Source organism: Vanessa tameamea, chromosome 2 (assembly GCF_037043105.1).
Source record: "Vanessa tameamea isolate UH-Manoa-2023 chromosome 2, ilVanTame1 primary haplotype, whole genome shotgun sequence".
NCBI classification, from domain to species: Eukaryota; Metazoa; Arthropoda; class Insecta; order Lepidoptera; family Nymphalidae; genus Vanessa; species Vanessa tameamea.
The window spans coordinates 12,974,514-12,991,611 of NC_087310.1; the positions used below are offsets into that span (position 1 = coordinate 12,974,514).

The 17,098-nt window shown below is 36.4% G+C and overlaps 3 protein-coding genes across 3 annotated transcripts; 1 reads left to right on the forward strand and 2 right to left on the reverse strand.

Annotated features, from left to right (window-relative positions):
- Positions 1 to 2,496: 2,496 nt before the first annotated feature.
- On the reverse strand, positions 2,497 to 11,200 carry LOC113402126 (oxysterol-binding protein-related protein 1). Its single transcript, XM_064216337.1, has 14 exons — positions 10,798 to 11,200; positions 10,133 to 10,293; positions 9,378 to 9,575; positions 9,017 to 9,161; positions 8,798 to 8,943; positions 7,667 to 7,876; positions 7,195 to 7,315; positions 6,355 to 6,494; positions 5,873 to 5,983; positions 5,259 to 5,351; positions 4,675 to 4,744; positions 3,797 to 3,916; positions 3,561 to 3,711; positions 2,497 to 2,741 (listed from the first exon to the last, which is right to left on the reverse strand). Exons 1-14 carry the CDS (start codon positions 10,937 to 10,939, stop codon positions 2,723 to 2,725), a joined length of 1,827 nt encoding a protein of 608 aa, XP_064072407.1. The 5' UTR covers positions 10,940 to 11,200; the 3' UTR covers positions 2,497 to 2,722.
- A 288-nt stretch (positions 11,201 to 11,488) lies between these two features.
- Positions 11,489 to 13,213, forward strand: LOC113402127 (gastrula zinc finger protein XlCGF26.1-like). The gene is made up of 2 exons (XM_026642275.2): positions 11,489 to 12,616; positions 12,798 to 13,213. The coding sequence occupies exons 1-2, from the start codon at positions 11,568 to 11,570 to the stop codon at positions 13,108 to 13,110; spliced, it is 1,362 nt and encodes a 453-aa protein (XP_026498060.2). The 5' UTR covers positions 11,489 to 11,567; the 3' UTR covers positions 13,111 to 13,213.
- An 805-nt stretch (positions 13,214 to 14,018) lies between these two features.
- LOC113402131 (17-beta-hydroxysteroid dehydrogenase 13-like) lies at positions 14,019 to 16,938 on the reverse strand. The gene is made up of 6 exons (XM_026642285.2): positions 16,685 to 16,938; positions 16,397 to 16,534; positions 15,647 to 15,835; positions 15,317 to 15,446; positions 14,969 to 15,145; positions 14,019 to 14,198 (listed from the first exon to the last, which is right to left on the reverse strand). The coding sequence occupies exons 1-6, from the start codon at positions 16,916 to 16,918 to the stop codon at positions 14,053 to 14,055; spliced, it is 1,014 nt and encodes a 337-aa protein (XP_026498070.2). The 5' UTR covers positions 16,919 to 16,938; the 3' UTR covers positions 14,019 to 14,052.
- Positions 16,939 to 17,098: the final 160 nt, after the last annotated feature.

Below are 17,098 nucleotides of genomic sequence, written 5' to 3' on the forward strand. Positions count from 1 at the left end.
AATGGGAAATAAAGTGAAACGCGAGAGGAAAAATAAAAGACGTTTATATAAATTAAGCGCCGAACATCCATATGAACGATATTAAAAGGTAAGAGTATTTTATTAGTAAAAATTTTTTTTTTTTATAAATTATGAATATTGAAAACATCTATTAGAAAAAATGTGCAATCAGTTCGCATAGAATCAGATTTTTCGAGCTATTCTTTAAATATTACCATAGTGTATTTGGTCGAAGTAAGGAAAACATTAAATGAGAGTGACTACACTCGATCCCCGATGAACTCGAAGCAATTTGATATTATTCATTAAAAGTACTATGGGACATATTTAGATACATACTTTTATAATTAATAAAAATATAATTACTAACATATATTTATTTTTTACAGAATAAAGAAAGCCGAAAACAATAACACGGAAGCTATTTATATTGTGTAACAGTTTAATTTTATCGATTTTGTTTATAATAGAAATTAGAGTTATGTACGAACTAATTTTAATAATAAAAAAAGTAAAGTCGTAACAAACAAAAAATGTAATTGTTGTGAACCAGAGAACTAGAATATTTAGAAGTGTCATTTGTACGTAATTCAAAAATTTTAATTTTTTTGTAACGTCCGCCATATTGGATTGAATATGGCAGCAATTCATGAATCGTGCATTGTCATAGAGACTAAATATGTGCCTATATGCCAACTTTCAGCTCCATAGCTTCAGTGGAAGTGGGTGTAATATTGATTGCAAGATTCCAGGACATATGTACATACATTCATACATACAAGTGAAATTAAATAAAAGATTTTAATAAAAAAAATTAACACTAAATGTTATTTTTTGTAGTACCAAATATAAATAAAATATTTTAAGTTTAATTGAATCAGTTTTATTTTATAATCATTTGTTAACTAACATCGAAAGAAATAAAAACAATTCTGTTGTTCTATCTATTTTTTATGAGATTTATGATTGATCTTACTTCGCTCGGTTTGGCGCCATCTATAAGAATATTTGGGCGTAACCTCGCTACCTCGCTTAACCATTAGTTCACGGGCTTGCCGTTTTGTCGATTTTGTAAGTGTGTGCGTGCGATTCTCAAGGGCACTTAGCTCTTGTAATCCTCTTAATTTATTAACAGAATTCGCGAATGCACTCATAGCCACATTTAGCGATGGTCTTATTAAAAATTAATGAAAACGTAAATAAATTAATTGCCATTTATTCTACCAATCAGATTACTTTATTGGAAACATCGGTGAAAGTATATATTCGACAGGATCGATGTATATAACAATGACATTTTATCTCTAGATACGTTATGTTCTTGCAAAACTTGGACGATAATATAAACTCTTACTATATACACAATAAATGAGGTGACGTTTGTTCTGTATCGCCTAACTGAAAAAATACCGATGAAATCAATATATATAAAACTTATACCAGAAGATGCAGCACGTGTCTCAGGTTTTAGTATAGCTGCGCTTCGCAGTTTTACTCGCTTTCATATTCTTGTTTTTATATATAATGTATTCATATGTTTCAATGTTTATATCCTGTCTGATATCAGTACATTATAAGACAATATAAGCGTATCTATTCACCAGCGAGGCGCGCCCTTCCACGTTTAATTATTTAATTTTTAATAAAATAATCTTAACAAATATTATCTAATTTGTATAATTTTTACATATTAGACTATATTTAACGCACACTAAGACATCTTGTACGCACAAGTCAGTTTTGCGTGGAGGGGCACGCGTTCGCGAATGAATAGATCTATAGTCTATTCCATTCATAATAGGATAAAAACCAAATAAAGAACTTCGAGTCGAAGTCGAGAGCTTGATATTTATGCATTTGCGAAAAATGGCGTTTTGAACGTCGACGAAATTGTTATCGGAACTTTGGAAGTAAAATTAAAGTGGATATAGTACTTAAGTGTAATATTGTTGTATTATAAATATATATTAATCAAAAACTCCTACTAGCTGATGATGCTGCACAATATAGCAAGTCGCATGAAATATGTAAATCTAAGGTTTGTTTATCTTTATTCCTTCTTCGACTGGAATAGGCTATATGATGTACATCACTCTTGTTGGATGATATTCAAACGAATGACGGACAGATGTTCAATAACGTAACGATGCTAGATTTAAAATGTCATTGGTGTTCAGAATGTAATTGAATGGAGATTAGATGAACGAAATTTAAAATATACGACCATTCAAAATGAGATATCACTCTGTAATAAAAATAATACTGTTATAAACTTTAAATGCATATCAAAATTACTATTCAATTACAAATAATTATGTTTTTTTTTTAATAAATTGACATGTACTGATTGTTTAGATCGACACCGAGGTTGTTTTTTTTTTGTTCCTGAGACAAATATTTTTTAATGTTGCCTTTAATCATTCGCTTTTGGTACTATAAACTATTACCATTTTTTGCACTAACGTCCTTATTCTATTTTTTTTTAAAGTAATACGACATTTGATTATCTGTTGTAACCTGTGCGGTTATGACTATCAGCACAAAAGTATCACATAGTCATTTTTATAATAGTAAATTAAGTAATAATATTGTTTTTTTGCACGAATATCACTCGTTAAAGGATTTTAATTGCTGGCCAGTTGCCATTGTCAAAATATTTATTTGCGCTTTTGTTGATTAAATGCAATAATCTTATTAAGTAAAATTTGTACTTCGACTGAATTTATAACGACCACTCCGAACTGAAACAAAACAAAATTAAATTAAAGTAAATAATAAAAATAAATAAAAAAAAAAACATTTCACACAAACTTAACGGATAACACAAAGATTATTGGCTGAACAAAGACTGTTAAAAAAAAACATATCACATAAAATTATTTCAATAAATTAATAGAACATATTTGTAACTTTAATCACAAAACTGAAACATCGTTTAATAATAATAACTGTTCTACGATTAAGACTTTATAAGAATAAATCATAAATAAGTATTAAAGAAAATTAATATGGATATGTTTAGATGTTGATGAAATGTACAAGAATGTCTTGAAACTAAATAGAATACATATATTGAATGTCGTGATTATTGATCCTCTTGAACAATTGAACAACGTTCCCATAGGACTGCTCCTTCTAGGGAGGCCGAGTGCACGCAAAGAGAAAAATGAGAGACGATGGAAGATTCCGTTTCACTATTTATTTCTGGCCATATTCCCGATAATGCGTAGTTTGGCTACGACAGGTGCCCGTCGGGACCAAAAACAGACGCTCAGTAGTGCCATCGATTTAGGACTAGGAGCTCGAATTGCTCCTCGAAGGCTCCTGCGACCAAATCTAAGTCCAAGGCGAGGCATGGATATTTCACGTACCTGGACGTTTGAGTCGTGTGGAAGTGCAAGTCGGGCTATTCCTCGCTTCACGGCAGTTGCACCTCGAGCTCGGTAAAGTCTGCTGTTCCCCGATGCCAGCACTGACTCGTCACCGGAGCGGACTGCCTCATACGTCCCAACAAGTGAAGCTTTAAAACTCCCCCCCTCGCCCCGTACCGCCATGCGTACCTGGGCCGGGCGTGGCGCGCGTAGGGCCGCGCGTTGCGGTACACGTGTCCGCCCTGCGACACCAGCGTGCCCAGCGAGTGCGCCGACTCGGACGAGGCCGACAGGCACCCGCTCAGCTCGAGCCGATCGCCGTTCGTGGGGGTCCTCTCGCCTACGGAAGGTGTCTCGTACAATATTTGCAGAATAAAACATAGTAGACTTCATAAAAAAGCGACAGCAGCAACATATGATCTCACCATCCCCGTCGACGCTGCCGATTGGAGTCCTCCTCGTGAGGTCGGGACTGCTCCCCCAGGGACTCAGTGCGCCCAGGGGGCTGGACAGACCCGCCGTAACCAGTGTATCGTCATCGGAATCTAAATAATGACTTGGATATGTACAAGATATAAGAGCTTAACAGATACTGAGCAAATATAATAACTATTGAGGATATCCATCGTTTAAAATAAAACACAATGGTAAGTAATATCACTTTAACAGCTAAAAGTAAATATTAGATTATAAAAACGGAAACACCACATATAAATTGTTATATATACTATATATGTACAATTGTACATACATATATATGATATAGGTAGGCGGAGAGACAGATGAGCCACTTGATGGTAAGTGGTCACCACCGCCCATAGACATTAGCGCTGTAAGAAATATTAACTATTCTTTACATCATGAGAGCTAAGAAGAAAAGTCCCTTGTGCCTGTAATTGCACTGGCTCACTCACCGGAACACAGCAATACTAAGGTATATAATATTGCTGCTTAGCGGTAGATTAGGATCCCATCAAAACGTATATGTTAAATGAGAGCCGAGTTCAATATTATGATATAGGCCTTGGTTGTCGACTTCAACGACAAAAGAAGTGAGATCTAAATGGGTGCCAAGTTCAATGATCAGTCCTGAAAATTATTTATAACTACATAAAATATAATTTCTTCTTATAACTTAGGGGAATATATGCAGCCTAAACTCCGACTTAGCAGTTCGTGCTGCTCGACAGTTCCTTTGCTTGAACTTGGCTTGACTCGCTACCGCGTGTCTAGATGAATGGGTGGTACCTACTACCTACCCAGATGGGTTTTCACAAAACCCTACCACTAAGAAAATATTTACCATCGTATACGTCGTAGAAATTCTCTTTTGAGTCGTTCGTCGACTGGGAGACCTTTTTCTTTCGTTTACTCTGTAAATAAAGAAACAATTTTAATACTTTGTTCATATATCCACCTATATGGTGATCAAGGTTATTTTTACACAATGTAACTTATTTATGGCAATACTATACAAATATATGAGCCGAGATGGCCCAGTGGCTAGAACGCGTGCATCTTAACCGATGATTTTGGGTTCAAACTCAGGCAAGCACCAGTTTGTGTTTATAATTCATCTAGTGCTCGGCGGTTAAGGAAAACGTCGTGAGGCTGCATGTGTCTAATTTCAATGAAATTCTGCCACATGTATATTCCACCAACCCGCATTGGAGCAGCGTGGTGGAATATACTCCAAACATTATCTTCTTCTTAAGGCCTCCTCTGCCTTGAGAGAGGAGAGGAGAGGAAGCCTTAGCCCAGCAGTGGGAAATTTACAGGCTGTTAATGTGATGAAATACAAATATATTTAGAGTTGAAAGTATTCCATATCATCTCACACTAAAGTGACTTGGCTGTTCGCAATGTGGAAATGAGTATTACACAAACCTTGGTCAGCTCCTCCGCCACCGACATCTCCAGCGCGTGGTGCGTGCGGGCGAGCGCCGCCAGCGCCTCCTCCAGCACTCTATTCCTCTCTATCTGCGAGCGCATTTTACGTTTTACTAGCACTTAAAATATTTGTACTTGTAAATCATTCTTTATTAATTAAATAAATTTAGACCGATAATTAGGCTGCCTAATAGTGAATGGTCACCTACGCTTATAAACGTCTCCACTGTAAGGAATACTCGTAATTCCTTTCGTACGATCCATACAATACCTCATACTAAATTTAACCACCGGCAAAGAGAACCACAACGTTAGGTTCCTCATGCCGATCACGTAACAACAATCTTTTGCTTTAATAATTCTCCGTGTTGTTTGGTGACGATGGCGATATATGACGTGACTTGGGATAAAAGTTGGACGCATCCCTCGCGTGCAAGGGAAGGTGGAGTCGCCAGGACCGGCTCTAAAGGTCTCCGAGGCGCTAGAGCACCATATGAGTGGATAACGAATTCCGAATAATGATTTAACAAATGAATTTGATTTGACATTTAATTTCTGTCGGTCGGCCAGGTCGATAATTTATAAAGTAGCTGTCAGAATTGGAGTCGCACCTGCCGGGCCAGCGCGTGCGAGTCCCGGTCGCGCGCCTGCGCCACGAGCGCGGCGCAGTGCCGCAGCGCCGCCAGCGCCGCCTGCCCCGAGCCGCACGCGTGCTGGAAGCGCTGACACACCGCTCTACTCGCACTCTCCCCCGACACGGGCGGCCCGGTCGGCGGGAGCTACTCGAGTTCCACGGTCAGGTTTAATCGAAATACACTTTATTCGAGTAGGCTCCTGCGAGCACTCTTGTCATGTAGGATGACTTTATGTCGATACGGTACTAGAAAAACCATATAGCCTGCCGTCCGTCCGTCGTTGCCGTCCCATCGGATTATGAGGAAGTGCTAGCGCACACACATGTGCTCGGTCAGTCAGTGCTCTATAACATGCAGAGCCTCAAACGGTCAGGACGACAGTGTAATTTGTATATGTTTGAAAATGATGAGTAAGTGTGTCGCGTAAAACGCCATCGGCGGCAGGCGAGGCGGCGCACCATGCAGGCGGAGTGGTGCAGCGAGTTGCCGACGGTGACGCTGCGGTCGAGCGCGGCCACGATGGCGCCGCACTCGCGCAGCTGCGTGTCGAGCAGCGCCAGGCTGTTGGTGGCCGCCGTCAGCGCGTCCTGCATCGAGCCTGCGCCGGCGGACGGTCCTTCTCTTTATATCGCAATGACTCGATTGTAAAGCGTTAAAGTAAAAACCTTTTTTTAAATTAATTAACGAACCTTTGTATTCTTTACTCCAACTTAAAGATTATATATTCGAGATAATGTGTGTGGTTTTCATTTTGTCTTACGATTTTTAGTTACAATTCTATACAATAATTTTACTTGGTGGTAGGGCTTTGTGCAAGTTCGTCTGGGTAGGTACCACCCACCCAGCAGATATTCTACCGCCAAACAGTAGTACTCAGTATTGTTGTGTTTGGGTTTGAAGGGTGAGTGAGCCAGTGTAACTAAAGGCACAAGGGACATAACATCTTAGTTCCCTAGGTTAGTGGTGCATGTAAGGAATGGTTAATATTTCTTACAGTTCCATTGTCTATGGGCGATGGTGACCACTTACCATCAGGTGGCTCATTGTCTCTCCGCCTCGTCATATACTAGCCATATACTCGTCCGCTAACCAATATACACCTACACAACATTTCATATGGCCGGGAAATACTCGACTAAAATATTAAATACAAAATATTAATTGTTCACTCACCTTTGAATCAAATCGATCTTAAAGGTATTTTTCTCAATTATTTAGTATAGGATTGTATAGGATTATTAGTATTAGGATTACAGTAAGAGGTGACTTATATATAGTCAGCGCAGCGGACTCCATACCCAGCGGCTTGCACTCGTCCTCCAAGTCCTCCGTGGCCTCTTTAGCGGTGTCGGGTCCGGCGCCGGCCCACAGGTAGTGTCCGGAATACGCGATGTGTTCTTTTAGTGCCGTTACCCATGACTAGAAACCATATTGATTTTATATTTTAAGATGTGTAAATATATAGTCAATTCTAATCAAAGACCAATAAACAACTATGACCTTGAAATGACCGACTATAATTACTCGATACTTTAATAATCTGTGGTATTAATAATAGACATGTCAAACTAAAATGGCGCTTTCAATATCGGCGAATTGTTATCGAAAGTATTGAAGTACGATTACCGTTGGAAGTTAACTGTTATAGAATTGATTTTTTTTTAGAGATATATTAATCACGACCTGTTTCTAGAACATAATACTTTATTAATTACTTGTTAAATAACGTTAAGTACTTGATAAATAACGTTATTTCAAGCAATTGTGCACCTGTCTACAAGCGGAGACGTTGCCTCCCTGCGGTACAGCAAGGCGATGGTTGTCTCCGTCGCTGTAGGCGATCACAATGAGTGCGGGTTCGGTGTCAGGTGCTGTGAACTTCGCCCCGTCCAAGTACTTCCGATCCCGCCAGCGACCGCCCTCTCGAGCCGCTTCCGCTCTCGAGCCGTAGTAGAGCAGCACGCCACGCTGGAGGACGGCCTGAGGAACAATTATTCTATAAGTCATAGTTGGAATCGGTAACTACACTGAAGTGGGTTTGATGATTGGGACTAAAAACCGGTAACTACATTTAAAAAATGATTCGTTACGCTTACATCAGTTAGCGTTATTACTTTTTTATTTTATTGAATCACTGAATGACTGGCATCGTCATACATTTACCCTACTGATGACGCTCTACTCTATATATTGTCTATCGTTTTTATTGATTTGCACGAATGAACCGTAAATACTCGTTAAAACTGATGACAGTATAGCGCATCAAATGGAAAATTTATGACCGACGTTTATAATACAATTTTTAGTTATTAGGATCTAGCGATACGTAATTTTTACCAATGGGAATTACTTTTAAAGTTTAATGAGCAAGTCAAATTACAGTGTTTGTTAGCACATTCGAGATGTAAGCAATGGTTCATACACATTACGTTGCCAATATTTAATTTCAAAACCGACTTACTGCCAGGACCATTTGCGCGTCTGCTTTCCTAAAATAGTTTTTTTTTTAAATGAGCAAATTATTAGTCGCACAGTTTCTTGCGTTTGGCGATGCGTCACGGCACTTTATCTGAACGTTGCGGTAAATGTTTTATACTATCAAAAAGCGTGGCGAAATGTGACGCCAATAGTCGTCGGATCCGCCGCGTTAGGCGTTTCACATCAAAACTCTTTTGATAATCTTTACTGGTCTCCAACTTTAAGTCTATTTTATTTCCATCATATCTTAAGCTACATACGTTTACATAAACAACGTATAAGCTACGTCAAACGACACTGACAATGGCATAAGATACTATACTTAGCTCGCAATAAGTACTGTCGCAAACGAAGTTTTATGGTCAGAAAGTTTATAGATGTAATGTTCAAACTCAAAACGTGTAAGTCAAAGGGAGCACTGACCCACATCGGGCGCCAGCCGAGGAACCGCGAGCGCTTGAGCAGCGGGCCCTCGAAGCGCGCCGCCGTGCGCTGCAGGCGCTGCACGGGCCGCACGCTCAGCACCTCGCGCATGTCGCCGTCGCGCGCCAGGTCGATCGCCAGCTGACCTGCGGGCCGGGCAGCCGCAAGGCGTGAATTCGTGTTCGGTCGTAGACCGCGCACAGACCGCCGAGCCCTCACCGTTGTTGTTCTTGAGCGTGGTGTCGACGCCGTTCTGCAGCAGCAGCACGGCGACGCGCGCGTGCCCGCGGTAGGCGGCGCAGTGCAGGCACGTGTTGCCCTGCGCGTCCGCGCAGTTTATGTTCGGGGGACTCGATCCGCTTAGCTAAGAAATTAAGAATGAACAAAGAATTTGATTAAATAACTGTAATTATTTAAAGTTAATACATTATTTAAACAACTATTGCAGAATTTATGTCAAATTATAACTTTATTAATAGGAATTAAATCTACCTTCATGTGATTTTCTATTTTGCTCCTGTAAACCATACTATGTTTAGACATACTTTTGTAGGTAGCAAAAACAATTGTCAATACTAACCAACTCTTGTACTTCTTCAATCCGTCCCTCCCTGGCAGCTGTCAATAGTTTCCTCTCCCTGTCTCTCCTCTCTGCAAGGCCAGCTGCCTCCAACAATCTCTGTACATCCTGGGTTTTGCACACATCTGCCGCCGTTCGACCTTCCCCATTCATTATATTTACATCTGCCTTGTAATTCAGGAGTAGAATCACTAACTCCTATAAATAAAACAATATTTAGTAAACTAATTTTACAATTTACTAAATATTTGGCTAGGCTAGCTAGGCTAACTAGACTAATTTTACAATCTAGTTAGCCTAGTTGCTAGAAAACATTAATCTTAACTAAAGTTTACAGATTTACACCTGGGCAGACTACTATGTTTCATATGTGAGCATAGTTTATGGTTTATAACCAACTTGTTCTTGGGGAAGCAAAGTATTATGAGTAAACTTGCATCTGTCAGATAGAATTGCTGTCACTTGGATATTCACAAACCCGTTGTCAGGGAATTGGAATTTATTCTAAACATAATCCTCAAAATATGCCCTTTGCCAAGCACTGGGACATATACTTCTAATTAAAAAAAAATTAATGAAGTATATTTAGTGATTCCAATAATTTATTTGATCAATATCCATTAGATGTCAATTTACACAATACACAATCAGTTAACAATTTCATTTTAACAAAATGATTTGGTTATTATTTTAACCATTTGGAACAATTGATTTAACAGACAATGGTAAATAGTTTACACTTGATTAAACCTGACCTCGTTCCCAATAAACGATGCCTTGTGCAAAGCAGTGTCACCAGTGTCGTTGACCTCATCTACGTCAACTCCAGCATCCAGCAGTACCTCCACTACATCCATATGACCAAAATATGTAGCTAAGTGGAGAGGGGTCCATCCTAAATTAGTTTTGCTTTTACCTAGGTAATTATAACATTTGCTTTTACATAAGTAAACTATTAGAATATTTTACAAAAATACTACATAAATGCTGAGTTCTTTAGTTATTAATTCTTTGCATAGCATTCAGCAGAGTTGTATTGAAAATGTGTGTTCAATAGTAGACTACTGTTAAAAATCTTTCAGCTTTGACTTCAAGGTTCAATTGTTTTATTCCATACAACCATTAAATTAGATAAAACACACTACAAACAGAAAATATAAAATGCAATTGTATAACTATGATAAGGTATAAATAATCAAAAGTTATAGTAAATATCCAAAATAGGCTTAATTTTTCCACATTTGTCAGAATGAAATATTTTATCATAGTTAAATGAAGCCTAGTCTTTCTAAAGAAAATATTACATTTATTATAGAAGCATTGTAATAATAATATGACCGTAATCACGATAATTATTAACTTTATTTAGTTGTTGTATTCTATATACGCATTAGGTTTTATTTATAACACGAAAGATTACCTTTACAGTTTATGTCCAATCTTAATTTTCCTTCCTTGTTAGCTTCTAAAAGAGCTTTTACAACAGATATTTCTCCATGCCTAGCCGAATACAGGAGAGATTCTTCGGCCTCCAAACCAGGATTTTCTTCTTTTGTAGACATATTCAACAAACTTTGTAAACAAAACAGTATTTAATATCTTACTGCATTAAGCGAACTCTATTCGAGATATTGTATCCCTTCAGTCACATCCGATTAGTGGTTTTGTGCATTGACCTGGTATATGTGTAACCAACTAACCGACTTAAATATTAAATCACGAGAAATATATAAGTAGCTTTTGCGCAAAATATAAAATTGAAACTGTGAAATGTCAAATTTTGTTTCAAGCTCTGACAGTAAATTGTAACGTCTGAAAATAAATGAACCGTATTTGATTTCAATTTGAGAATGAATCCAGTTAACTACGTTTTATTATAGATATATATCATTTGATATTCATTATTTTGTATGCTATGCAATATTTTTTGATAATATTACTTCATTGTATATTTTTGCAATTATTGGTTTGAGTTGTTATAATGAAAATTAACGGACGAAATGACGATCATACGATGTCAGACGTCAAATGTATTTCAAATTCAAATTGTAAACACTAGGTCATTTAAATAAACAAAAAATTTAATTTAATTGTTATAAAAACACTACACCGAAACTTGAGGTTATTTAGCGGTAGTAGGAGTACTTTTTTAGAATTTTCCAGACGTACAATTAATAATATTTATTTACTATGAATGATAACATAGAAAACTGTTGTCGTATTTGCTTGGATACGGAATCTAGGCATGTTTCAATATTAGAAGACCAGACAATTTTTTTACACATCAAATCCTGCCTCCCAATCAATGTCGCTGTTAATGATAATTTGTCTAAGTTAATTTGCGAAACCTGCGTATCACAATTGAACGAATTTTACAATTTTCAATTAAACGCCCGATGTTCACAAGATTGGTTGGAATCTTCTCTTCAAGAAAAAAGTAAAAAATTGACAGAGAAAATTCAAATTCAACCACTTCCAGACTCAGAATACAATTCCGATTCCCTCTTAGAATTCCTCAATAACACGGCAAACATAGAAGAATATCTCAATAACTTGGGTAAGGAAGACATACCATCTATAGTCAATATGTTGGATAGAACTGAGGGCTCCGAAACTGTCAAAACAGTAAATAATAAATTATCTAAAATACCGAGTCCAAAGAAGAAAGACTCACTCAATAAGCCTATAAACATGGACATTGATGTATTAGACTCAGACATAGAAATTGTTAAAGAGTTATTATCAAAAGAAATAGAACCCAATAAACAAATAAAAAATGCAGACAAATCTTTCTCTTGCTTTGCATGTAAAGCTAAATTAGATAGCATACATAAACTGTCCCATCATTTAAGCATCTGTGATAATGCCTTAAGAACTTGTGCCCACTGTAATGTTTTATTTGACTCGAAGCAGAAGATGCGACAGCATGCCCTTATACACAGTGTGGTCACACCTTTGACTTGTAATTGCGGGAAACAGTTTGAAACGGGAGAAAAACTTATTGCACATTGTAAAAAGTGTGAAATAGATCACATAGCTTCAATGGGTTTTGTTTATTCTTGTAAGCAATGCGGGGAGACTTTCAGTGAAAGATTTCAGCTTTACAAGCATGCTAAGGAACATGTATTGAAGTCCGAGGAGCGAGTCTGTGACATATGTGGTCATACATTCATTGGTGATGAGGCATTATCCAATCATAGAAAAGGACAACATGGTAATCCTGATAACATCTTATACAGGTGACTTTTATTTATCTATTTTCAATATAAGAACAATTATCTAAACAATTTCACTCTTATGAAAAATTATAATATTTTAATGAAATTATAAATATTAGACCAATATGTAAGATAAAAGGAAATCTATAAACAATTTTATCTATACCTGATTATAAAAATGCCAATATTCTTTTTTTTCTAGATGTAAAGTCTGCAGCTTCACATCACAAGACCGCAAAACAATATATAATCATGTTCAAAAGCATACAGAAATCAAAGCCCCTCAGAGACATCTGTGCGAATCATGTGGACGCAGCTTTGCGTCACATGCAACTCTTCAACGTCATTCATTACAACACGCTCCAAAATGTCACAAGTGCCATGTATGTCACAGAGGATTTTCAGATATAAAGGCAAGAGATCAACATGCTATAGAGCACATCGAAATGGCAATGTGTGACAAATGTGGTCAGAGTGTTAACAATTACGAATTAAGCAAGCATATGTGCACTTAGCATTATTTGCTGTTAATATTATGTTGTTACTTTTGTGTTAGAATTATTATTTTAAAAAAATGACCTTGAAATTAGTCAAAATAAATTAAAACACTTCAAATTGCATTATGTTTTTGCTTAGTGAATTACAAAGTGTGGAAAATATTGCCCACCTAAATAATAAATGCCTGTTTATACTTGACTGAACTGTGTGGTGGTCCATTGAAAAGAGGTTTTACTGTCATAATTTTTAGAAGCTTACTACTAATAATACTACTACTATAAATATTTGTTTTTTAAATATTTTAATATCAGATTATATTGATTGCCCAATTTATAAAGATCCTAAATAGCTCAATGATTGGAACAACCTGAATGTTAATCAAAGGTGTGGTTGAAACCCAGGCAAGGAATACAAAATTTTTATGTGCTTGTGTATTTAATTTGTGTTGACAACATCTGCTAAATGCCACCAAAGCACATCAGAGGAGCATGGTGGAAATTAACTACAATCCTCAAACGGAGAGGAGACTATAGTTCAGCAGCAGAAAATTTAGATATTGTAAACTTTACTATACATTGTTAAATATTAACTTGATTGTTTTTGCTAAAATTTTAATTATAATTATTAATCAATGTATGTGTGTCTGATACAAATTAAGGATTATCAAACTATGAAAAAGGCTTTAATTTTTTATGTTTCTTTTTTATATATAATAATTTTAAAATGTTAATTACAATAAAGTTAAAAACTATACAGTAAGTATATATTTTATTACATGCAATATTTATTTATTCTAAATTCCTCAACAAATCATCTACAGAAGAACAAAATCGCAAAATCAAAGAAATTAAGTAAGCACTTTTAGAAATAATTGATGAAAACATATTATATAACAAAAAAAACATATGAAATAAAACGTTAAAGAACTAACAGTATGTACATAATGAATTGAGTTTTTCTTAGCAAAAACAGAACCAGCCTCTATGGCCAAAATTAAAGAAGTCCGTGAAAATGATTCTTATTCTGTACGGCATAAAGTTGCAGAGATCAGTAAAAAACTTCATCAACGTAGGCACACAAATGCATTTTTTGTTTTTTCTTATTCCTGAAAACAACAATGCATTCAATAAAATTATAACAACAGCTTCCAACAGCGACTTCACCCACGTGTGAGGTAGAGGGGACAGGTGCTAGGTACCCCTTGTACCTTTTCTGTAACCCACACAAAGTGTATGACAAATTTCACGATCTCAACCGATCGTACAACAGAAATCACAGCAAAAGTAAACTTACACTAGTATTTATAATATTAATTAGGATACATGCTGCTTATCATTTTAAAATGAGTTATCGTTCTATAAAAATAAATTTGACACAATATTTGTCTAGTTATTGTACTTCATAAGTACACTATACAATAAACACGAGATCACTAAAGATTTAAGACTTTTTTAGTCGATGCAAACTTTAACTGGTTACAGGACTGTGGCATTGTAGCTCCAAAATGGATGTACTGATTTTGATTTAGTTTTCTTGGTTTAAGGTGAATTGATCTATCGACGGACAAATGTCACCATTGCTCGTAGACAACAGCGTCGTTAAAAACCATTTAACCAAATTACCACTCCTTGCATCGCCAATTCGTTATCAACCTTGGGAACTTGTGGTAGTGCCTGTGGTTACACAAGTTCACATACCCTTCAAACCGAAACCAAATAATACTTAAAATTGCTCCTTGATGGTAGAATATTTAGTGTATGGGTGATACCTACCCAGACGGGCTTGCATAAAGTCCAACCACGAAGTAAAACTTATACATAATCATTTGCAATGTACGAATGTTTTTCCTTTAGTTTGTCACTAAACATTATATACCTGCTATTATAATCCTCGCCGCTTCCTTAGCTGATGTCTGTGAGTACCACGACACAAAGCGATGGGATGGCGTCGGATATAGACCAGTGGAAACAGTACCTAGGTAAACTGAAGTGGTATAGACATCCTTTGTCCAAGTGTCTAAACGGAGTTCCTCACTTAACGAGTCCATGAAACCTTAATTGTTAAAATATTAAAACAAGTATAAAAAATATGTCTTTATTATACATTGAAAATAGTTTTATATAACAATAGTTCTTGGATATTATAGGGATAAGTATCTAAAAGTAGAAGTAGGTATACAAAATTAAAACAACGTACCTACGTACGTACGTACAAACACGTTACCTCTTAATCCGGATTTGGCAGCACAATAGGGCACCATGTCTACATAGGGCATGAGACCTGCACTAGAATTGATAGCAACAATATGCCCATGTCGCCGTTCTATCATGCTTGGTAAAAACGCCTGAATTACCTACAACGGAATATTTATTTTGGAAAACAACAAAACCGTAGACGTAGTAGAATTATTACTAGATACATAGGTAGTAGTTTTTTAGATTTAATTAGTAAGAAATTGTGTTACTTACAATAAACTGATTAAAAAATATAAATTTATAATAGTCTACGTCACTATAGTCTAGGTGAAGGGTACCGTAATGGAAAATGGGTTACCCAAATATGGCCCAGCAAATTGACTTCGATAAGCTTTGCAACATATTCTGGGTTAAGACGTAATAGTGGTGCAAACGTCAGCTCGCCGGCATTGCAGACAACCATCGTTACATCTACTAGTCGTCGAATGCCAATTGCCGTAGACGCCACTTGCTCACGTACTGTGACATCTACTGTGTAGCCAAAGCACTAGAACCAAAAAAATATTTCGGCTGCCCTCTTGGCACAAATAAAAGCCAGAATAAAAAAAAATACATTTCGGAATCTCTAATATGAAAATACGGACATTGCTTACTGTTACTGTGCCAACCATTGAATCTGTAATGATCATTTAATATAGACATTAAATTTGATATAGAGTATGCTAAAGGCAGAGTTAAATTCGGCTCCCGTAGATCATTAAAAAAGTAAATTAGTAGCAGCCTATACGTGTTTCATGTTTATTTAGTGCTGGGATCTCCGTTTGAGGAGAAGGTTCCGAAGTTTATTCCACAACGCTGCTCCAATGGGTTTGTAATTTGTTTGTTGTGGATTTTCATCCTACACATTCAAGTTTCCTTACGAAGTTTTCATCCACTGCATTTTGCAAATTAAGCACTTAATAATAAAGTGAAGAGAAAGAAAAAAGTTAAAATGTTAAAATATTCACGTATTATAAACATAGGAGCAATACATCTGAATATAAACATAATATAAAAATCATGAGCTTCTACAGTTCATTGTCTTCAAATTAATGATTATTAAACTAACATCTCCATCTTTTTTTCTAATCTCGTCGACAACAGCGTTGTTCCTTCGCGCGTCCTTGTCCCAACACACGACTGTAGCCCCGAGCTCAGCGAACTGAATCGCCAGCTCCCTGCCTATACCGGAACCTGCGCCTGTTACCTACAAATTAATTCAATTTCATGAAATAATATTCGTACCCAGTATAACGTATTGCACGTAGAAATGACAAAAACAAATGAGAACTTGGTTTTAATTAACATTAATTAATAATCATTTGGTTATAACAATTTGTCAATAATAGGTACCTACCAATATGGTTTCTCCATGCAAACTTTTCATACTTTCAGGAATAAGGGTTCGTGCAACAGCCATAACACACGTGCAAAATAATTTCAGAACCAGGACGAAAATATCAAGGGCCCAACGTGGTATTGCTGCTAACTTTCCATTTCCAAACCAAGGCAGTATCCATATTTCTTGTAACCTCCTAAACTTCCTAGCTAACGAACCAATGATACGTAAAAATATATTCCGCCTATACATTAAGTTAAGATAAATCTATTCTAAAAATCTCAAAACGATCGTTCATTATAATTGTAAAACTTTGATCAAAGATGATGGAATCACTGGATTTGACATTGATTACAAGTAAGACATTATCTCATTTAAAAAAAGAATTCGCCTCAAACAAACTTAACGGTCAAACTATACTTTTAATGTAAA

Excerpts from the sequence above, each read along its gene's own strand:
- LOC113402127 (XM_026642275.2), top strand. The coding sequence starts at position 11,568 with ATGAATGATAACATAGAAAACTGTTGTCGTATTTGCTTGGATACGGAA. Across the intron at positions 12,617-12,797 it reads CCTGATAACATCTTATACAG|ATGTAAAGTCTGCAGCTTCA; the intron begins GTGACTTTTATT and ends TTTTTTTTCTAG.
- LOC113402131 (XM_026642285.2), bottom strand. The coding sequence starts at position 16,918 with ATGTATAGGCGGAATATATTTTTACGTATCATTGGTTCGTTAGCTAGG. Across the intron at positions 15,447-15,646 it reads ATTTGCTGGGCCATATTTGG|GTAATTCAGGCGTTTTTACC; the intron begins GTAACCCATTTT and ends ATTCCGTTGTAG. Across the intron at positions 14,199-14,968 it reads GGCGAGGATTATAATAGCAG|GAATAAGAAAAAACAAAAAA; the intron begins GTATATAATGTT and ends TGTTGTTTTCAG.
- LOC113402126 (XM_064216337.1), bottom strand. The coding sequence starts at position 10,939 with ATGTCTACAAAAGAAGAAAATCCTGGTTTGGAGGCCGAAGAATCTCTC. Across the intron at positions 8,944-9,016 it reads CACGCTCAAGAACAACAACG|GTCAGCTGGCGATCGACCTG; the intron begins GTGAGGGCTCGG and ends CCCGGCCCGCAG. Across the intron at positions 5,984-6,354 it reads TGCACCACTCCGCCTGCATG|CGCTTCCAGCACGCGTGCGG; the intron begins GTGCGCCGCCTC and ends GCGGTGTGTCAG.